This window comes from Thermobia domestica, chromosome 6 (genome assembly GCF_964235325.1).
Source record: "Thermobia domestica chromosome 6, izTheDome1.hap1.1, whole genome shotgun sequence".
NCBI classification, from domain to species: Eukaryota; Metazoa; Arthropoda; class Insecta; order Zygentoma; family Lepismatidae; genus Thermobia; species Thermobia domestica.
The window spans coordinates 46,986,401-47,010,881 of NC_137459.1; the positions used below are offsets into that span (position 1 = coordinate 46,986,401).

Genomic DNA, 24,481 nt, shown 5'->3' on the forward strand with positions numbered 1-24,481 from the left:
GGAGTTACGTTTCTGTGGTTCTCATGCAACGATATGACTATTCAAGAAGGACGAAACTAATATCACTAATATTAGAAAATTCTTTTCTAAGCTTCAGTGATAAGAGACAGAATTAACACTTTAAAAAAAATGTAGGTTATAAACTAAAAGGAAAACTGAAAAGATTTGAATCGAAAACAAACATGGATTACTCTTAGTAACAAGAAGGGGTCAAATCAGCTCGTACGAAATTAATTATTTATTAGTATTATATAAATAAAATAAATATAAAACTACCAAAAGTGAACGTTAGATTCAAACCAGCAATGTGAAATGTCAAGAGCTCTTAAGAATCATTTTATCCTGTAGAAAAATTGAAAATCTGAACGTGCGGCCACCCCCCCGGTACTTCTTGGGTTAACGATATTTTTAAGTTTGTAAATTCCTTCAATTCTATCGGGATAAACAGCAACCATAACGAAAAAACATGAAGTTTTAAAATGTCATGAGCAACATTCTAAATTCGAGGAACATTTCCGTGACATGAATGGAAACAAAATACTTGCATTACTTCGAACTATCATACATGTATAGTCATATTTAATATAATTGCAAACTATCTTGTTTTGATGGACAGCAGGATTATTCCTCTCTTCAGCATGGTGATACTGTGTGTACTCATAAGTGTATAAGGGAGAATAAGTTTCCATTGGGAATTAAAAATCAGGGACTACAAGATTTACAAGAAGCATGTTAAGGATGAAGAAACTAGTCTCATCGTCAAATGTATACTTTTTTTTTCTTGTATAAACAAACAGTAGATTCCAAAGTCATTAATCTGACATCAACAAATATATATGGCATTCGTGAGTATCATAATTTACACTTATATTATTAATGTTTTGGTAATCAGATGTTCAACTTGAACCCCCTTATGACCATATGATTAGCGCAAGCGACTTGCGCGCCGGATATCCAAATTCGATTCACGGTGAGATCTCATCTGGACTGGACCCAACGGTAGGCTGTAGGCACACGTTTCATATAGCCCCAGTATTGAACGGGACGCTGAACTCCAAACGGAGCAGGGGCTGCGGTGGCTCAGTGGTAGAGCGTTCACTTCTGGTGCATGGGGTCCCTGGTTCGATCACAGCTTGCTCGCGCCAAGTGAGTATTGTGCTGGACAAACACTGTCTACGTGGGTTTCCTCGGAGTTCTCCCGTTTCCTTCCACTTTATTCATTCCATCTTTTCATTCATTTCTGATCATCACCGTCTCCTTTAGCCTAACCGGCGTAAGTGTGGGACGTAAAACTTAAAAGATTTCATTTCATTTCGAGACCGACGAACCAACATATTTAGCTTGTTACGGAACTAAATGACGACGAAAATTCAAAGTGAAAATGAGTGAAGCTGAGCCGGAAGTAGATCCCATGTCTCCGCGAAGACTAAAATAGCAATGTCACCACTTCCTCTCCGTTACCATAGTGATCGACATGTTCTTTTTTATACACAAACGCATGAAGCGAAAGATATTTTGTAAAGTCCAGATAAACAGGAGAAAGATAAACAAGTACCTAGCATTTCACAAAAAAGGTGTAACATTTAAGGAACTTAATTCTACACACACATCATTTCTAAGCAGAGTAATAAAGGAGAAATTGTAGCCATAAAATCACGGGTCATTACCATGTAAACCACCGTAAGGAGAAGCAATTATCCACAATATGAACTCTCTAACGTATAGAATAATGAGCTGTCGGCACAAGGAAAATATATAAATATTTAAAGGGAACATATACCGGATACCTATTTTCAGAATAATGTTTATTCTATTGGTTCATTTACGTTCTTATGCTCATCTTGCGACGCCCTTCCATTACAATAATATTGCACAATTGTAGCCATGTGTCTGTTCGGAGTTTTTAGTCTGGACCAACTTCTGATCAGTGGATATGTACTGGATATTTCCTTACTTTCTCTATGAACTTACAAAAAACTATTATATAAAAGAGAACGCACAAATCCTTTGTTAGCTCATCACGCTAATAAGGCTGAACCAATTTCTTTCATTTTTGGGGGGTTATTAGGATTTGGACCCTAGATGGTTTTTATCATATCACTTTAATTTTTAATTACCAGTGTCTTGAGATAATTGACCATTCAAGTGTCCATAACGTACAAATCCTTTGTTAGTTCATCATAGGTATAAAAATAAACGTATTTATATGCAACCCGCATGACCGTGTCACTCGGCGGGTTAACATAAATGACAGGCGCTATAATGTTAACATTTACTGCAATTTGAAAGCGAAAAAGTAAAAATTATCTAAGTAACAAAGTTTATTGCGTTCCGGGGTGACCGCAGCGAAGCGGGGCGGGTTAACATAAATGACAGGCGATATAATGTTAACATTTACTGCAATCTTCTATGGTTTTTATCATATCACTTGAAAGCGAAAAAGTAAAAATTATCTAAGTAACAAAGTTTATTGCGTTCCGGGGTGACCGCAGCGAAGCGGGGTGAACGCTGCTAGTATATAATAAACAACTTAGACAGAAATTCTGTTCACATTTGTAATACTGCCTATGATACCCGCACTGCTAACTTCAAGTCTTCCACTAGCGCGGGAGACCCGGGTTCAATTCCCAGCGGGAGCTCATGTGGTTCGGATTTCACGTTAATCAGAACGTCCACGTCTCACATAGCCTCGCTGCTGAAAGGGACGCTAAACTGACATTCAACTCAACTCAACTCCAAGTCTTCCACGTCTAATATCTGAGGACAAACTAGATGAGTTGTGAAGACTCATTGCCGTCCCAAAATGTACATCAGAGTAAACATTTCACAAGGCATGTGAACTCATTACACTTCAAATGCTTATCAAATCGTTCGATAACATATTTAACATAATAATTATCTTACTAGTTTTCCTATAATTTTTCAGTCCCATTCATTCAAAGTAAAATAAAATAATAATAATAAATCTAATGTTTGAATCTGGAAATAAATACATCAGTATTTTCGCTTTGTATTAAGGTTCTTAAACGAGTAGTACGGGTAGCACAGTCGTAGTCACGTTGTTGAGAAAATAAAATTTCGATTACCATGGCAACGAGAAGGACGTGATGTCACACTTTTTCACTCCATACTGCTACGGCGTGCTAGTAACTGTGCTAAAAAATCCGCTCACTGAACAGTCACATACAATTTACTCTTGAGATCGGTGCATACATTTTAAGATTACATGGAGTGTACTACAACTATTGTCGTTCTTGGGAAGCCATTGTCTGTATTAATGAACACTATGACGATTGAACCTGATATTATACGAGAAAATGGGAAGACGCAACCTAATTTTCTTATACGGAAGAATTCAATAACAATTCAAATCGTCAGAAATGTAGGACTGAACTAGGAACTGGACCAGGACCTTTGAACCACTACGCTGTTACAGGGGATATGTGTAAGGAAAATCATACAAATTATACATAATAACCGCAACTAATTTAAACAAATGAAAAAATAACTAGGTTTGTGGTCGCCCGCTCGCTGTTAAAAGATTACCATTTATGCCTTTGACGTGGTGCAATTCCGGTGGAAGCTCAATATGGTTCTCATCCTACATTAAGCTGTAGGTCCCCGTCTCATGTAATCCCGGTTCTCAAAAGAGATACTAAACTCAAACCGAATCAGAAAGCGGATTACCGGCTTACTTTCTGTGAGCCAACCACTGTTGGCAAAAACCATGTTTCAAATAGTTATTTTTTTCCTTTTGTTTTCCTTTTTCCTTTTTTTTTATTTTCCGTTTTTTTTTTTAAATAATTTGCTTTATATATAAATGTTACACATGGATATATTGTTTCCCTTTAACGTTATTATACAACAGCAGAGGTTATGAAGTACGGGACCTACAGCTTAAGGTGGGATCAGAACAACTACTTCGTTTGCACCCGAGAGAAACTGCTCTCCACCTGGACTCAAATCCCGGACCCCTTGATTACCAAGGCGACGAGTATTCCGATTCATCCACGAAGATCCTTAATAGAAACACCTTGTATTGATCTTGCATATATATGGATATTTTAAGAGGCACTTCAGACGGACAAAAAAATTTACAACTGCAGAAATGAAATTACTGTACACAGCTATACACATTATTAAAATAAATGGACAATTTCAAAACAGTACAAAGTACAGAAGATCTAATTTAGAGACACGAACACAGCGACTTAATTTAAATTGCATATTAATAATAAAAGAAGTGAATAAAGATTATGAATCATCATTTCACTCTGGTTCTGAACCATTCATTCATATAAATATGTAGAAATACTTTTAATTTCAATATATCATTTAAATTCATGTTCCCTCGCTTTGTAATGGACAAGAAAAGATCTTTTAGATTGTTTGAGACATATGGAAACGTCACCATGAAGTTTAGACAATTCACGGCATTTTTGGTTTTAAATTTAATTTTTTGTTTAACCCATTAAAAAAAAAAGATTTACAGCAGCGAACTCTGCAATCTAGTCCTTCCTCTCCTCTAACCCGACAAACGTTTACATTCTTCAGGTTGGGGTTGGGTTCTGACTACATGGTCTGTGCTTTAACAACTCTTGCGCTTAGAAAAGAAAGCGTCTCTCTACATTAATGAACACTTACGACGGGTGATTTGATGTTTAACCACGTTCACTTTTTCACTTTGAATTTCATTGAATCTACAATACCAGGGGGATTTGGTTTTACAATATTTCGGTTGTTTTCTCTATTTTTTTTTTTTTACATATAGTCAATACTAGATACCCACATATTAAAGAACCAATCCCATTTCAACATAAGATATATGTTTTGTTCTTTGAAACCTAACGTTAAAAGTACCAAACACGGTACAGGAAGTAAGGAATAACGTATTGAGTAATGAACTTGTGAAAAGCGTCACAAGAACAGGAGTTTCTGCGTTTGGTTTTAAATTTGTTTTCTGAAAACGAATTTACCATATCTTTTAATACGAGCAATCGAAAGCTGCTACTGAGGACAATGAATTCTTTTGTAGTGGAAGCACGTAAATTTGATCTGGTCGCTTCCATTTAAAATGTTCGGAACTTAAGAAAGACCACCAGCAATAAAGTAAGTATTACGGAAACAGCAAAATTAATTCTAATCGAAAAACTGTTTATATTGATAAAAAGAAAAAAAAAAAAACTGTCGCTAAGATAAATTGACCTGAACTCCCTGGTGATACAGTCCACACAGCTATGATCAAACGCGCACGTTCAATTGGTGATGAGTTGTCAGAACATATTTGCTTTCTAAACCGAAATTCACTACTTATTAATTCAGGTAACTCCCATAATGATGAGCTTCCACATGGCTATACAATTAGTGCAAAGTTTACAGCGCGGAAGACCCAGGTTCGATTCCCGACAGAAGTGCACGTAGTTCGGGTCCCACGTTAAGCTGTACGTCCATGTCTCATATAGTCTCGATGCTGAAAGGGACTCTAAAGTCCACTCTAACTAACCAACCAATCCCATTATCCTGAGTCTGTTCTCTCACTGGGAACCGAACCCGGAAATACGGCTACTAATGATTTGGATATATGGAAGCACTTAGCTAAAAGCTAGCCGAAGTGAACTATGAACTAGTGAAGCTAGCCGAAGTGAACTATGAACTAGTGAAGCTAGCCGAAGTGAACTATGAACTAGTGAAGCTAGCCGAAGTGAACTATGAACTAGTGAAGCTAGCCGAAGTGAACTATGAACTAGTGAAGCTAGCCGAAGTGAACTATGAACTAGTGAAGCTAGCCGAAGTGAACTATGAACTAGTGAAGCTAGCCGAAGTGAACTATGAACTAGTGAAGCTAGCCGAAGTGAACTATGAACTAGTGAAGCTAGCCGAAGTGAACTATGAACTAGTGAAGCTAGCCGAAGTGAACTATGAACTAGTGAAGCTAGCCGAAGTGAACTATGAACTAGTGAAGCTAGCCGAAGTGAACTATGAACTAGTGAAGCTAGCCGAATATGGCACCCTATAACTACGAAACTATGTACTTCCGACCACAGGCCCATATGAACTTTTTTTTTTCTTATTTTGATGTGAGCAATCCATTCCCAAAATATCGTGACAAATTTTTGTAACACCCTGTATATTTGAAAGACACAACTCTATATAAAGAAGATTTATAAAATAGCAAATACTTTGTGACTATAATTGATCTTACTCGTAAAAATGTGCCATGGAACATTATGTCAATTGGTGGACGAAACAGATCTTCCAGGGTCCTAACATGGGAGCGGTCCGATATATTTTGGCCTCTGCTGAAGAATTCTTCTTGTCTCCCTGAAATAAGTCAATCTTTAAATTTTACGGAAATAACGATAGAAATTAGCTATTATTACATTATATTTTAAAAATGGTGAAAGTACTGAACATCTATTATTCAAAATTTAGGTTTTTACATGATCAAGCTACTAACATTATACATAGAAATGAATGTTTATTTATATGTTTGCCTGGTATACAAATCCACACCGTTGACTTGGCATACGTTAAAGTAATTTTATCGAAAAGACCCTAGTATGAATGAAAGGGTTTCGAAGGAAAAGAGGATTTAATATTTATGTAAAAGCTAGAATATCTCACGAATTTTTTATGGTAGGAAGACAAAACTCGGTATGTAACTCCACTTCTAGAAACAAGTTGACATACGCATATGACTTACAATCTGGAAAAATATCGTGAGAGTGACACAACCGCAAGGAGGTGGGAAGGAATTGGCATGTAAAAATAATCAAAAATGACCAATATTAGTGTCGAATCCATAATTTTCGAGGTCACTAAGCTGTTAAGTAACAGTCCCGATGGCATTTCAGTCCAGGTTTAGTCAAGAAGAGATGTGGCAACTGGTCCGGAAACTGACAGGGGAATTCAGTATTTATTTATTTCACTCATATTGAGAGAGACAACACCGAAGGTGTTGCTAGTTGCTATTTAATTACTGCACTCATAGTGACAAGAAAAACGTCGAAGGTGTTCCTCTTCCATATTTATTTACTTCTCTCATTTCTTCACCTTGAAATATCTTATTCCAAACATCTTATCCTTCTCGTGTGGAAAACGGACATTTCACCTAGTTTGCTGTAAGTGAACTAAGAATTCACCTATAGGAAAAGTTAGTCACTTAGACAAATTAGCTATTGTCTGCATTTCTTAAATATATTAATAATAATTTAAGATTTTACCTTTAAACTGACTGAGGCATACTCTATATATTCAGAACTAATAATGGAATTACAGAATTCTTTCGCTAGTAAAAATCACACAACTCTCTACAGAGTTAACAAAATATTTTTAAAATATGCTCATAAATATACTTTCGGTGTTACGTACGCATTGTTCCTAATCAGGTGACATAATACATCTGAAAAGCTAGGCAAAAATGGTTGATAAGAATATAAGAATCAATCAAATCAGAATTATACTAAACATTTCAACGTATCCTCGTAGAGCACTCCTTTTAGGGCCTCTCCCGGACTCCTAATGGTACTTTTTAGAGGAATAAACTACGGAAATAATGCATCTGTGGAAAGAATACTGTATCAAGATCCACGGGAAGACTGGATGCGGATTTTAAGTTAGCGTCCCTTTCAGCACCGAGGCCATATGAGACCTGGACCGACTGATTAACTTGGAATCCGAACCCCAAGAAGACCTACACACACGGCCACAAAGTTCACTTGGCGTAGACTGGGATCTAACCAGAGATCCCATGCACCAAAGATGTGTACTCTATCACTACCTACTACTCTAACAATGTTCTTCATAAATCTCAAAAATAACCTAACTATTATTACTCTTTTTATGTAACTGGCCGAAATTCTAAACTAGACTCTTCATTTTTATACACGATTTCCATACCCTCTTCTATACTGCCATTAGATTAATGTAACAGTTTAGTTTCTAACACATCATGTATTAATATTGAAATCGTGAGCATATTACTCATTCAATCGAAAGATTAGTTCCAAATATATCTGAGAAGCCATTTTGCACTGTAAACATGAGAAGGAAATCGGCCAGGGCATATATCTTGAAGACATCATCGCAGCATTCAACTAGACTGAGAAAAATTCTGGGGAAAATAAGGATAGCCGATAAGCAGGATTCAAAGCCGAGGCCTCTTAATGGAAAAGCGAGAACGCTAACCATTCGTTTAGCACGCTCGCTTCAGCATTAATTTAGTAGAGCATACATCAATTTCCATTTATGGGACTATCTTCTCAACACATTAATATATCGATTTCTGCAGGGTTTTGTCCCTCGACTTTTATGTTATTCGAAGGATGGGATGCAGAGGAACCAATTCATTAAGCATACTTAAAAAGCTATTCTCACACCTACTTGCTATGACTGACGAAACTCATAGAAAAAGCCTCTATGATGGTTGAAGACACCAGTATTCATATTTAAAACCTCTATAGGATGTCCGAGAAGTCCCCGTACTCCTAGATTTGTCCGATATCAGTATAATTTTAGTCTATTTATTCAGTACCTGTATCCAATGGATCTGTATATGTGCTCAATCGTGTTGTATACACACAGATGTATCCGTCTCCATGCCTTCCTTGACATATTGCGTAGGAGATAGACTTATCGTTTGACTCTACACTTTTTCATCTGTTTTGTAGCGACGATAAGAGGCATGCAACTCGACTATTCCTCATAATGAGTTATCCGGTGTTGTAAGGTCCATGCTTCGTACGGATCATTTAAATGGAAATAGAATGTTGGAGAACCACAACCGGAAATTGATCATTAAGGAAATAAAGCACCTGGAAAAGAAAATGGACTGGAGCCCCGTCCTGCTGTACCCACACACGATCTATCTATCTATCTATTATATATATATATATATTCAGTTGAGGTATTACTCACATCTACAACATATGTAAGTAGGAATATTCATTCACACATTACTCAGAAAATAGGCTCCGTACGAGTTTCGTGATGTCATTTCGGTCCATATAACATGAGGCCGGTTTTGCTCCAACCCTTTCACATGAGGATTTTTCCTAAGACCAGAAGACCACATTTCTCTGTATATATATATATATATATATAGCATATTCATCTGAAATTAACTCTCGTGAGCGAGACTCGACATTTGGAAATTGTATCAAGCACGGTAGGCTGCAACATTCACCAACAGCGGTTTAAATGTTTTCATATACAAATATTTTTTAATGTAGACATGGATAGCTGAACGCACTATATTCACTTCAACTGCTCTGTTGGAGACATCGCAATTGGCCGTGCGACGGCAGCACATGTTTCCTCACATGTCTTCTTAATTCCACTACGCGGCCTGTCTTAAGACACACCCTGAAGAAAGCGCATGTTTCTCCCAATCAGGCAAGGTTGCTTTAGGATGTGGGTCCTTGCCAAAGCGATCTCTAAACGCGGTCATTATCTGCGTCATTATTTGCCATGTGTGTTCGTTCGTGCACCCAGATACATAAGAGTAAACGTTTCTCAATTGTTTAACTGCAACCACTTACGTCAGCCATGGTTAAACAACTGGAATGCTCCACGTGATCTTGAACGCAGAGATAGCAGACAGTGCTGTCTGACTATGAAAGCAGTGTTAACACAATACCACACTAAACTTATCTTGATATGTTTCTCAATGATCCTTAAACCTAGGAGGTGCGAGGACTTCTCGGACAACCTGTACTTTGCGAGAACAACTGACTACTGCCTACACTACAGTGTTTAGGACCTAATTTCCCTTTCTGCTAAAATATGCACAATAAATGAATGAATGAATGAAAAAAAAAAAAAAAAATTAGGGACACTTGTTTGGTAGACTGATTTGACTAAACCACACAATAATTTTCTGATTCAGTATCTCACTTAATAAATCTATTTATAAATGCGAACTTTTAATATCAGTTGTGAGTGCGACTTTATTACATGTCGCACGCGCATAATTTTCTACATAGGAAGGAATAAAGATTAAGCCGAAGCATTTGGAAAATGTACCGTCACAACTGTGTGAAATTTTAGTACACAATACTCATATTTGGAGTTGAAAAAAAGCACAATCTTCACCGACAAGCACCAACGGTCTGGTAACTGTCATCTTAGTTTAACCTCCTCTTTCTGACCTAATTTCTACCTAATAAATAGCGTATGGTTAAAAAAAAAAACGGGTGGACATAATTTTACCTTAGAAAGATAGTGGCAATTTCAAAATGGAACCACAGAGAAAACTGTAAATTTTCGAACAAAACCCGTTTCAAGGACATGTACGGTAAAATATTAAAACTAAATACTAGTACAGTATATTAATTATGCATAATATTATTATGTATCTGGCACAGGTGCCTAAAAAGCAGTAACCTCCTTTCTTTTGTTAATTAACAAATCTCCTCACGCTATATATCGGATATTCTTCTAAGAATTAGGTGGTAACATATTAAAAGTAACACTCGACATTCGGCTACCACTTCCACTTCAAAACCAACTGGAAAAAACACACTTTTCAATCGTCTTCAAAATGTTTTATGATAGATAACTAATGCGTACGGAGGCCAAATTTTACCCGAGTGATTTGGCAAACAAAACTCAATTTGGGCACATGGTTAGCTAAGACAAATCTATGAAAGGACCTACTGAAAATCAATTATAACTGAGTAGTAGTGATTATGGCTCATCGTGCTTGTCTCATTCTTAAAAAAAAAAAAAAAAAAAAAAAAAACGAAGCAATGGCTGTGACTGGGTGATGTTGGAGACGTTTCTCCGAGCACTGTTGGCACTTAGAAAAAATTAGTTGCAACAAGGCTAAATAATCTATGACACTGCAAAGCAAAGCATAACTACTTCAATGAACATGTCCAAATCACGTGAAAGTTCGAAACAGGCAACGTGTGCTGGCCTCTGAGATCGCTAGATATAGTTCCTAATTTCTTAGTCTGGAGATTCCGAAAAATGTAAATCAAGAACATTCACTGATGTCAAAGAAAATATACGAATGGCAATTAGCGATATCTAACATAAAAATCTGGAATTATAGTTATGGAAAGTATGTTTTCTCAAATTTGTTACTGAAGTGATATAAATGGTGGCCACATGACCGATGTTTTCACGCAGTTTTCTATCTGTACGTATATCTATAGTATCTTCTGAAGAAAATACGGTATTCTAGTAGCAAACAAACAAATGAGTTCACTGTTTTCTGGACACACTATACTTCCATAATTAAGCGATTGCATATGGATATAATTACAAAAAAGAAAGAAGGCAATTATTTGAACATGGCTGCACTCTCATTAGTGAAAGTTGGCTGTTTCTAACAGAAATTTCGGAACATGTTACAATCTTTTAATTACCAATAAAAACAAAACATAATAATACAATACTAACATTAGAACGCATCAGGGCGTTCCAGGACAAAATAACTTGAAAACTCAGAAAGCATCCTATAGTGTGTCACTGAAAAACCACGTTCACTGTTTCGTTTACTCTTCTTCCTATCGCTTGACTTACAATATCAATAGTACAACATCGTTTGAGATACAAATGCGTTATGTCATTAGATGCCCTAAGTAACAAGCTTATAAATACAGTAAAATTCTATTCATAATTACTGTTGTTAAGTTGAAATGTGACTACATCTACAATCTTGCAATAGTGAGCAAAGAAAAGGCTTACATAAAGAAATCATGTAAGATCATGGAATAGGCCACTTCAAATGGAGGGAAAAAATGTATAAGCATGTAACTTCATGCACTCCTGTACTTTTCCTTCATTAAATCCTGAATTCACCTAATTTCCCATCATATTCTAGGGAACTTCAAGCTGTTGAAGTAATCCACGTTTCACTGTTTCGTGTGTTAAGATTTACGTTTTAAGACGTGATTCTAAGCCAAAAACTACTTTCCTATCAAGCCGTCAATATTTTCCATAAAATCTGCACAGCAAAGCAAAAATGTTATTTTCTTAAGATTACAAAGGGCATTATTTAAGTTATTGAAGACTACACTCGTATGTTTTAATTCACTCTGGAATTCTTAACAAATTTAACAAGTTACTGAATTCTAAAATAGGCTGTATAATTTTTAGGTTTATTACTTTGTTTGCAAAGAAGATAGTTTCCTTCATCACATTTCTGTAGATCTAATATAAGCTGTTACTGTCAATTTCCCATCACCTGGTCATGCAACTACATAAAACATATCTCTACAACGTTTTTCCAAGATCTTTAGCAAAACTTTCAGGTACTTACGTATTTCAACTTGAAAATCCCTAAATGGGTTGAAGACACTATTTCGGCCACGTCGCCTTGACTGCGGAATCGGTGTGAATGTCATGTACGGGTCTACTAGTATATCACGTTGCGCTGGTATGGGTGATCTTACATATTCTTCACCTTGAGTCGTCGAGTTATCTTCTTGTGGAACGGATTCATTTCCCTCCATGTGAATGTTAATAGCCGACTGAATATCTCCATGGCATGCCTCTAACAACGATTTCGCTATGTCTTCATTTGCACCTGTAACAAAAGTTTATAGCTATATACAGAAAACTAGAACAAAAGAATCTAGAAGCGGGGTGGCTGGTACACAAATTACTTCCCTGGGAAAAAGTGAAATATTATAACAAGCAATACTAAAGAAGATACATTATAAGTGACTTCCGCTCGCCTTCTGAGATGTCAGAAACCTTATAGACCGAAGTCTTTCGCTCAACGTTATATTAAATAAGGAGGGGAAGGAACAGGATGAAAGAAAAAAAAAATTAAGAGAGACATGATTGTGAAGAGTCCAATTAGGTGCCAAATTGGATTCCAGGGTTAGCATACAGCATATAATAAAAGAGTAGTCGGGAATTGAAATTCATTACTGGTAACCCATAAATCGAATCTCAAGTCAAGTACAATCTTGTTCAAAACATTCTGGCGATTTATCTCTATTTGAAAATGTCTGTATCCTTACTCACAGATAGAACATAGTTGAACAACTGAGATGTGAAGACAAGTATTAAATTTCCTACATAAGTTGCATGAACATGGCCTTTAAAAGATACATGGATGCATATACGGATATGGCGTGACATTTTCTCAATGAATACTCAAAACACGAAGTAGTAGTAATTTCTATCATTTCCAGTTTTAGTTGGAAGTTAAACACACGACAGATGGAATATGTTCTTGGGATGCTTAACTGATTGCACAAAACCAGTTCTCGCTATCTGTTACCACATTTACTTTATAGCGATCAACGTTAAAACCGGAAGTGGTTGATTTCTCCTACTTCCGGTTTCAATGCCACCTTTCCAACGAACTCGATTCCTAACTTTTGACCCTCTACATAACGACTAAAATTGATTGTCTCCCGGACGGACGGACACACGGACAGAATAAATATAAAAAAAAAGTTTTGGCAATTCAAACTTCTTAAAAACTAACAGACATATATACATTACTGAAATAATCCTTTCTTATGAAGGAATCTCCGCGCGAAATATAACATTTCGCCACATGAGTTCGTCTTCACAAACTTACGAAGAGAAGAAAAAAATACTTCTGACAGTATATTGAATAAGATACATTTACTTTCCTCATAACAATTGTCTATTTGAATGACCTAAACCCAACCCTCTGTCCAAGAAAAAGGACATATTACTAATATGTTAACATATTAATGGCGTTTACCTCAACAACTATTTCACTGCCTTTACTATTCACTCACAATAACTTAATGTACGTATTTTAAATCTAACAGATACACATAAATATTATTCAAATGTGCGATTCCAGTCAACAATTTGTAAGATTATCGAAATTCTCATAATTACATTTTTTTAAATATGAATTTCTGTATTTATGAAAACAATCCATACCTCACCTAACATACCTACAGTACCCATATTTCTAATGTACTTATTATCAACTATTTTTACCTCAATTTCCATCTTACATTTTATGTATTTACTTCTAAATGTACCATTTCCATACTTTCAAAAATGTAGCAGATAACCAAAACTGCATGTCCTGCTACTACTGCCGTGCCTGTATGCTTATGTTCTACTCCTTTTCATACTGAAAAGGAAACTGCAAAGTTCATACTGAATTAACTAATAACCACGACATTAGGTCGGAAACAAAAAGGTAGTTTTCTTACCTAATCGTTAGTTCTCAAGTTTGCAAGATTCAAAAAAAAGAATCACAATAGGCATACAGCCCAGCCATTTTTACCTCTCGGTATTTAGTGTACTTTGCTTATAATCTATACCATTTCGCAAGAAGTTAGTTTAGATCTAATCCAGTTTCCGATCTGGGGCAAATGGAAGATAACTTATGTTCATATGTGTTTGTAACAGTGAGTGCATTAGCGATAGTGTGTAACACTGCTGGAATAAATAAACAAATAAAGGTACGCTGCTTCGAAACTTCGGATGTCACTCGCTGTCGGCCTACCCAGTTCTTTGCTTTTTATTTCGTTTTCATTTGTTTCAAAACGTTAAATCATAATCAGCACTTAAAATTAATGATATTTATCTACAAAAGCCATGTAGTTCACAAGTTACGAGTGACACCATACCACAAGTGTTCGCAATCACTTTGCACCTTACATACCACATGAAAACACTACCTATTGTCCTACGCTCATTCGTTGATTTAAGGGAAACATACTAATCTGTACCGGACGTATAAAAGCCTAGCATTATACATGTAAACTCTTGCACAATGGGGTGACACGTTCCAAATTTTAGCCTGTGGTTTACTCCATAATGTGTTCTCTCAAATTCGAAAATTTCAGTATACATTAGATTCAACATTCATGTTTACCAATGGTTTTCATCTAATTCACTGAATATCCTTGTATATTAAAACTGTTCAAGCAATACAAAGTCCACAATAGAAAAGTGAAGAAGTTGATTTTAGCACGTAGCCTATCACTTTTGATTATATAATCAGGATGTAGTGTTGATTCATGCTGCAAGCAACGAAAAAAAAAAAAAAAAAAAAAAAAAATCGAACAATACTTGAATTGCGACATAATACCATGAATCATCCCAACTCTTATCACAGCTCATGAATTCCGAGAACTCCGTACAGTTTACAGACCCCACAAGAAATATTTAAAAATTCTTTCATCACTTCATTTCAGAACAATTGCATCGGGCGACATAACATTACCACCACCATACGGTACAGATGATTGTGTACGGTACCGTTCATTGCGACCACTGGAAACGAGTTTTTTTTCGCAGAAACTGTCACATGAACTTCTATATTAGTGACCTCCTATTGTATTAGGCATAGATGAAGTTCACATTTGAATAAATATTTCTCTGCAAAATTAATAACTTAAAACCTTGTGCTCTATCACCAGAAGATTTGCTTCGTAACTCAACGGGAAATTGAAGGCTTAATCGAGTCAAAGCAAGGGAGTAATAGATAGTTAGGGGGAAGAGGCATTGAAGCAGGCGTTATCTGGATTCTTGGTTCCTGTGCCCTGAAATGGAGGTGCATATTCTTAAATTCACCCACTATTTTATTAAAACTTGAACCTAATTTATACGTGGTAACGTTGAAGAGGTCCTTAGCTTTGCTTGTACCTTCTGAAATGAAAACTCGCTAATAGAAGACGAGTTTGCAAGACAGGGCCATCAAGTGGAAAAGTTTTATCAAAAATAAAAAAATAGGAAAGATACTTATCCAGTTATGTTACCCTCTACACTTGCCCTTTGTATGTACACGTACGTAATCTCATGTAGACCAAGCAAAACATTTTGCAAAGGTCTGCAGTTGTTCTGTAAAACATTACGTAAATTCCAAATTCATTTTCTCCCTTGTTATTCAATGTTTAATTCTGTTGCTTAAAAGAAAAGGAAAAAAAAATAAAATAAAATGTCTGGTAAACTTCACAATACACACTCCAGCTGCGCATCGATAAGTAGGACCGCTATAAAAGGGTATAGTACAGTAGAGTAAGATACGGATAAGTAGAGTTGGGGTAGGGAGGGTTAGCTTAAGGTTAGGGGAATATTGACCCAGTTTCATAAGATTAAATAGTGTAATTTCTCGTTTCTAAGTGAGTATACCAGTTAGAGCGGGCATTGTAAAGTTAACCCGTATTTTCTTATGCTGTTAACATTCAGTACTAATGTGCACAGTGACAATCTGCTGCATTTATACAGCCCAGTGACAATCTGGCTATTATGTTACACACGACGCTCAAACATTGACTGCATAAAATGTAAGATTCACACAGTTTTCAAAGTAGAGGCAGGTTACTTTAGGTCAGGTTAGACATTAATTGTATAAAATGTAAAATTTTCACGATTTGGTGCTACCCCACTTAAGACAACCATACCTGAATTCATGAATTATGACTTCCCTCTTCACATGGACTATTAGTTATAAATTGTTTCTTATTGGGGGGGGGGGGGGGGAGAGAGAGAATTGCACTCATAGCAACACATTCACTTTAGGAGGACTTAAAAGTTATGACATTTGTGGGGACAAATACTCTAAAACCAGTCTTAAAAGCACGGACCAACCAGTGTTGGTTTGTCACTAAAAGGTACGAATGCTCCCAGACACAAAAGGGCGAAGCAGGTGGGCCGCTCTGACACGGAGGTGTCCCCGTAGGGTACAGGCGCGTCAGCGATGATGCGTAACTGCGTAAGAGAGAATGAGGGAAACAAAGTTAGTTCACGCCGTTAAAGGTAACAATGTCGGTTTTATGCTTTTGTATTTAACAATTATATACATACTTCAGGGTTTGTACAGCCTAGACGCAGCCATTCAAAAACTATGAATTTCGCTTTGTTTATTCAATTGAAAATCATGATTTAAAATACTCCATGAAGAATAATGGGATAACTGCGGCAGAGTGCGGCCCCGAAGCACAAAATTTACAGGGAAATGAACAGAATAAAGTGAAATGTCAACATGAGAGTAACAGAATAGGTAATAATCGTCATCAGTGTAGAGTCACTAATTAAGGAGTAAAACAAAGTTAAAATTCTGGACTATATTAGTACGCGTATTGATTCGATACTTGGCAAACAGGTAATACAGTATAATATGGCAACATTTTTTAAACCCATCGTCTTATTAACTAAATTAGAACATGTATGCTGAAGTAATGGAAGGAAATAGAAAAATGTAGAGCGCAAATTAATAAAAGGGGGACTTGCATCTGAACTAAATGTCGTAAAACCGGACACAATTTTGGGTGCATAAATTTGTAAAATCTACGGACGAAATATGTTGATTGATTTCACAACAGGATCGGGATCTTACCTATTACACGTATAATAAGGTAAAATTCGAAATGGAAATATGCTCTTTCTACATAGTACTCCATAAGAAAAATATGATGAAGTGAAGTGCTATATGAAGACAATGTATAAAATGATCGTAGAATGTCGCAAAGTTGTAACACACACAAAACATGTGGTTTACGCCAAATAATGTATTTTTCAACTAGCCTAGTTCATGTGTATACCCACCGTTGCTGACGCGCCTGCTTCCCTTAAGTTAATTCGTCTTTTATGAATAGCAGTTATTATGTTAATATGTACACGTTGTAGTTATACTATCTTCCTGAAGTAAATTTGCATCAATTAATCCAAATCCACCCTTAAAATACACTTTCTAAAACAGTAAGAGCGCATTTCCTGTACAAAATACTAGTAAAGAGTACTTTCGTAAGTGTTTGCAATTGTTTCCGTTGTTCCAGGGACATGTACTTGCAAACCTCTTGTGAGAGTTTGTGGAGTGATGTTTATAGTGCTGACTGGAAACATGAGAAGGTAAGGATTTATTGTTCTTGTTATTACTGAGTAGTCGTAGTTTGCAACAACAGTTGGAAGGTACTAATTTTTTCACACTAATGCAATACATACGAATACGTACTTAGTGCAGAGCAAAATAATCCTGAAAATAAGAAATATTGACGAACAGTTAAGAATGAACGATGGAAAAGAAAGAAAACTAATTCTACGTACAGTATACGAAAATAATAACGACCAAATAGTAATACAAAGTTAAAAATAAGGGGTAAACTTTACAAGACACGCTCCAGCTGCGCATCGATAAGTATAGTACAGTAGGGTAGAAGTTAGGAACGGGTTAAGTAAGTGCCTATGTTTAGCAGAAGGGGTCCAGCTCTTTTCTCTAAAAAACGTTACATTTGGTAATTTATGTTCACATTCGGTTAGTTTAGAGTAGTTCAGGCTAGTTTAGTTTACCTTATGTTAAATTAGTGTAGGGGTCCCGCATAATTTTCCAAAAAATGATAGAATTTCGCTTATTTCCACTAATATTAGGTTAGTTTAGATTTGGTTACGTTATGTTACGTCTAAGTTCTTGCATCATTCATTTCTTCTGTAAATTTTGTGTTTTTACGTGCTTCTGGACCCCTTGTACTAAACATACTCCTAAGTAAGTTTTGATCCATTTTCATATAATTATTAGTGTGTAATTTCTCGTTTCTGAGTGAGTATACCTGCTGGAGCGGGCGTTGTAAAGTTAACCCAAAATAAGTTCACGTGTATCTAATCCGGCGCCGCCATATACGGAAAATTAGCCGGAATAATAAACCACATTTAAACGTATGGATAAAATGAAAACCTGTTACATTATGTTTCTCCAATTTATGGTCCCCCTCTGCAACACTTAACCCATATAGCTGTCTATACTCTATCTATATGTATAGAATTTACCGTGTTGAAATCCTACATAGTAATGAACACCTTTATTTGCCACCATACAGAACAAAGCATGAATCTATATATCCACTAGGCCCTACATTCTTTGTACAGTACATTAACTGTCACACATTGATAATGTCTTAGAAACTTGTTTTTGACTAATACGCTTAGAGATAAATTTGAACTGTACGAAACAATACTTTATTGCTATTATTTGTTAAATTACTAAATTATTAGAATTATATATTCTAAAAGCGTCACTAAAAGTAAGGCGGAAAAACGACTGTATGTATACAAAGAAAGGTACTTAAATAGATATTGACGTTCAATTACATAGTTATAATTATGGTTGAAATATGGAGTTTATATAGAATTATACACTACTAAAGGACATTTTAAGTTACCAGTAAACCATAACACGCTCTACTTGTAGTAGGACAAAATCCACACTAACCATGTATTTATTTATAACAACATCCTACACAAACTGAGTTCCATTTAAAGATTTGTTTACCTGTTATGGTCATAAACTGTTCCACAAGGGATTTTTTTACTTTCCCACGCTGAGCCATTTTTATTAACTACGATTATTTCTAACAATTTATCGTTATTTTATACGTTCTTGACTCAAGAATACTTCCCAAGCCACACATTCAAATACCTCAGTCTATCGCTTGTCACAGACTACATCTATGCTAAACGTACTCCTTGCATCTCAGAGTGACAAACCAATCTCTTACGAGTTACTAGACAACTAGCATTGAATAGTTGATAAGTAATTCTAATCGTGCAGATAAAGAATACTCCAGTAAATTACCAAACTCTTTTTCACTTTTCTTGGAGAAAATGATTCCCTAAGATGTTTTGAACTGTAAACACACTTGCGAATGCCCAAATCTACCGTTCAGATTGATAATAGGTATGCAAACTGATATAGGCTACCCTGGAAATTACTACGTGCTATTCTAGTCACAGATCTACATACCATAACGGTACTCACTAACCTATTATATCCATTTATTCCATCACGAAATTTACTCGCTGTGTTTTACAAGTTATTTCTTAGAACAGGAGTTGTATTTGTGGGTGCAGAATCACTTTATGAGGGCTTCCCCTTACGGGTATAAATACATTTTCGGACGTATGTGATGAAAACGACAGCAACAGCCTAAGCACAAATTCATTTGAACATGCATTACAAAATTCTCTTTAACGTGCACACACTCATTTCCAACTTAGTTACCATTTTTATGTTGGACTATAATAATCCGTATTTTTCTAATTATTATATATATTAAAAAAATGTTATATTAAGAGCCAAGGGAGTGACTTCAATTGATACGAATGTCCCAACTCTTGGGGCGTCATTGTTCGCTTCGCAAAAAAATGTGGATCGGAACACCACAAATAATTCATAAATCAATTATAACTGCTATGACTATTATCGCAAAATAAACCACAGATCTAAAAACAAACGGTTGAGGAATGTGACCCTGGGAATAAAATGGGGTCTCATTCTACAACAACCGTGATAGCCGTTATGATTATAGCCCTTTTCGAGAAAATCGCATTATTTCATTTTTATCCTTAAGTGAACTATTATTTTTAGGGATAGGAAGAAAATTTGAAACCCCCTGGAGCATCACGTAGAAAGTTAAAATTTTGATTGGGATACTTTAATGAGAGAACGTACAACATCCTACCGGAGGGAGTAACGTCCTAAAAGTCCTACCATTTTTATCTATAAATTAGAGTACTTTGTGTACTTCAGCAGGACAGAAGTTCTCCTTGTGGAAAGAACATGAACTCTAGTGTTAGCGCAGAAAAATCATGTTGGTACGACTGGTAAAACGCGGCTCTGTACAAAAGTCCTTCGGAAAGAGCCGTATAGAAGGACATAGGCTTGTACGTTCTATCATTAAACGTTATGACTTGTAGGGGCTATGAAAGGTTAAAAGTCGACGAAATCTCGAATTCGATTTTCTTTACTCGTTCGAAAGTAAACATTGAAAATTAGGCAAGAATGGGACGTATATGAATCCGGGACGCATATTTGCGGATCCCAAACGTTTCAGCATATCCTCTGATCTGATTGGTTGATACAGATGCGATATCACAAGACATGATCTACATATAGCACAAAATAAACGAAAATTGTTGTCGGCTGTGGTAGTCGAGTGGTCTAGCGTAGCATGCTAGTAACAAAAATGTTTTTGGCGAGGGTTCGAATCCTGCCTACGGACAGTTTTTTTTACTACTTTTAAAAATGTTTATAACACTTCTTTCGTTAAAACAAGATTAAAAATAATATTCAAAAAGTGATTTAACGATCATTGTTTTAAAATTTTCATTAAAATAAGTTTGCCCTTGTACTATATAGATCCACAGCAAATATAGTAGTAGTAGTAGTACGTTTGCCCTTGTACTATATAGATCCACAGCTAATGTAGTAGTAGTTGTAGTAGTAGTAGGAACGGGTTAGAAGCCCCGCAGGGGTTGTTTGGATTATGTCCTCGACATCAAATTGGCAAGAATGCTGAAACGTTTGGGATCGGCAAAAATGCATCCGGGACTGGAGTGGAGGTGTAAACCTGATTCCCAGGTTCCAGTTTGGGACCTGAATTTGTAAGGTTTTTTTTTTTTTTTTTTCTTGTAAATGAAACTATATTTTTTCCATAGATTTAAATTAAATACTCACTTCCGTTTCGGACGCATGGTGGTGTCATGGTTCCCTTCACACATAGTCACAGCGATATATCAGATGTGCTGTCGTGCACAATGCTGGTACGAAAGAAAATACTATATTGACGATGACGTTCATTTTAACGAAAGAGTGTCCAGTTTGCTATAATCATATATTTTGAATAACAATTGTGGAACAACAGTTGAAAAAAGACAGGCTCAGTCTATGCAAAAATAGATAGCAAAAGTGTACATACATAAAGAATAATAGAAAATTCATATATCTCTATATTTGTGTGGGGCCCAGGAAACAGTATAATTTTAGCTATGCATACAACAACAATTAAATTATATTATACTAGATTACTTCTAGGTGGGCTTTCCCCCCCAGAGCCCCAATTTGCTCGGCATATGGAGTCTTCCTTTTCTTTTATATGAAGTGGCAAAAAACGATCAAATACATGAGTAGAGTGGTGGCGCTTGCATATTTTCCAAATACACTCAGCCCTAGCCAGATGGCATTAGGTTTGGCAACATCGCATGGAGACAAATGAATGTTGAATTGCAATCTAACCCGTTCCTATTATTATTATTATTATTATTATTATTATTATTATTATTATTATTATTATTATTATTATTATTATTATTATTATTATTACTTTTGCTATGGATCTGTATAAGTATAGGGCAATCTTATTTTAATGAAAATTTAAAAAAAAATAATCGTTAAATCACTTTTTCAATATTATTTTAATCTTATTTTAACGAAAGAAGTATTATAAAAAATTAAAAATAATAAGAAAAACTTTCCTAACGCAAGATTTGAACTAACGCCAACAACGATTTTCCTTACTAGCATGTTGCGCTAGCTCACTCAGCTACCGGGCCCGACAGCATCTTGCCTTTACTTTCTGCTATATGTAAGTCATGACTCGTGATCGCGATAAAAACGTCATTCATGTTTTCTACATTGTTGCCAAGCGTAACCCCGTTCACAGTGCCTTATGGCTAGAGTTCAGTGTATTTCGAAAATATGCGTGGCACTTGGGGGAACTTTTTGAACTCCTGCGCATGCGCAAACTGCTCCGGTTCCTGTTCCATTTCCGGTTTCTATTCCGATTCCGATTACTCTTCCGGTTCCGACTCCTGTTCCAGTAGTACCTGTTCCGGTTCCCCCGGAGCAGATTACTCGCAACGAGTAGCATTTTACGACACACAGGAACACGCATGCACAGAAACATTACAGTTCGAACAGCAAGACATTGCCAGTAGCGTTTTCTTCACCTGTTATATAACATCGTTATCTTTTACGAGCATTTTTTCAATGGCAGCATAGTAGAGCAGAGATTAAAAAATAATAACAGCATTTAACAATATAGCATAAGTCTGGTTATTCACACACACGACACACACACACTTGGTGGAGCTTGCGCATTTCCAATTTAGTAGAAATTAAACGCATGCGCAAAAACATTACGCACAACAGCAAGACTATGAACATGACACATTATATAACATCAGTGGTATACTCATTCTCTTTTACGGGGCCGCGGTGGCTCAGTGGTAGAGCGTTCACCTCTGGTGCTAGGGGTCCCGGGTTCGATCCCAGGCCCCGCCAAGTGAACTTTGTGGTGGACAAACACCGTGTGCGTGGGTTTTCTCGGGGTTCTCCCGTTTCCTCCCACTTTCTTCATTCCACCATTTCATTCATTATTCATCATCACCGTCTCCTTTAGTCTAACCGGCATAACCGTGGGACGTAAAACTCAACGATTTCATTTCATTTTTTCTCTTTTACTAGCACTTTTTTCAATGGCAACATAGTAGAGCAGAGATTAAAAAATAACACCATTTAACAAGTCTGGTTATTCACACACACACACACACGGTTTACGGAGAACTTAATCCCGCTCCAGTGACCAACACATATGGTTTACGGAGAACTTAATCCCACTCTAGTGACCAACAGACACACACACGGTTTACGGATAACTTAATCTCGCTCCAGTGACCATTATATTTTCATAAGTGGATAAAGCATAATATCATTAGCATCAACGATTGAATTTGAGAATTTATTTAAGAAATGCTGTAATGAATATCCAGAAGCACGACATGCTAAATACAGAAAACAATAATGTCCACAAAATTGAGATAAATCACCTTGAATGCCTTTATTGTTCCATGTATAAAGTAAGCAGTTACGTTTTAGAAACCTTATATGATATGATATATACGGTGGAAGACCGTAACTATCGAAATATTCACCAACCCCTAATTTTGAAATATAAACGGCAACCCAGTGTTCACCTGGTTCATCACTAGAATCAGTGTTTATAATTATCGCAGTAGGAAATGTGTGAAATAACGTGGTAATTGACCTGCAGCGTACACATCGATAAAACGATCGTTAGACAGATTTTGTTGTAATGCCTCATAAAGTTGAAGTGTACGTAACATGTTAATCAATATATATTTTTCTTTGGAAATCAATTTTTAGTTCTGAAGAGAACTCGCCGTAAATAATTGCTGTTACAGGAGATGTCAGTGCTTGGCTAAAATGAACTTCTAAACGTACATTTCCTTGGCCTTTGTGGACTAGTATGAAATGAAGCACTAGCACTAGAATCAGGAGTTAAATCAAATACCGGTAAAGTATAACCATGAGGATATTCGGCAAGCGAAATAGCATTACATTGATTAGAATAATAAATACCAGACCCTGTAAATAACGTAGAATATGCTTGCATATATAGGTTATTATCAAAATCTGGCTGCAATGGTTTGGATGAAACAGGCGTTCCGTCAACATACAGTGAAAATAAGTTCATACTGAAATGCTTAAAATTAAAAGGATTTGTGGTATGGGTACCATTAAAATCAGCATTAATAACGAAACCAATAATAATACGTTTAGGCACTATTCCGGAAAAAGAGATCTGGAAGTGTGCTATCCATAATACCCTCTGGCAAAGTATCTGTTTTTACCTGCACCTTTGTTATAGGATATTTCACTCTAAATTTAGAATTCTAAAATACTTTATTTTGTGCTATTTTTGCAGCTTGGGATACATCAAACTTTTCA

General features: G+C 36.1%; 1 protein-coding gene across 1 annotated transcript in view; it reads right to left on the minus strand.

Moving 5' to 3' along the window:
- LOC145687975 (UBX domain-containing protein 7) overlaps positions 1 to 19,419 on the minus strand; it is a 57,110-nt gene extending 37,691 nt beyond the window's left edge. Inside the window, exons 1-3 of the mRNA XM_081761596.1 lie at positions 19,226 to 19,419; positions 12,269 to 12,535; positions 6,203 to 6,321 (exon numbers count right to left, since the gene is read on the minus strand). Of these exons, the coding sequence (XP_081617722.1) occupies positions 6,203 to 6,321; positions 12,269 to 12,535; positions 19,226 to 19,283 (444 nt within the window). The 5' untranslated portion in view covers positions 19,284 to 19,419. The remainder of the gene's footprint in view (positions 1 to 6,202; positions 6,322 to 12,268; positions 12,536 to 19,225) is intronic.
- Between the last annotated feature and the right edge of the window lie 5,062 nt (positions 19,420 to 24,481).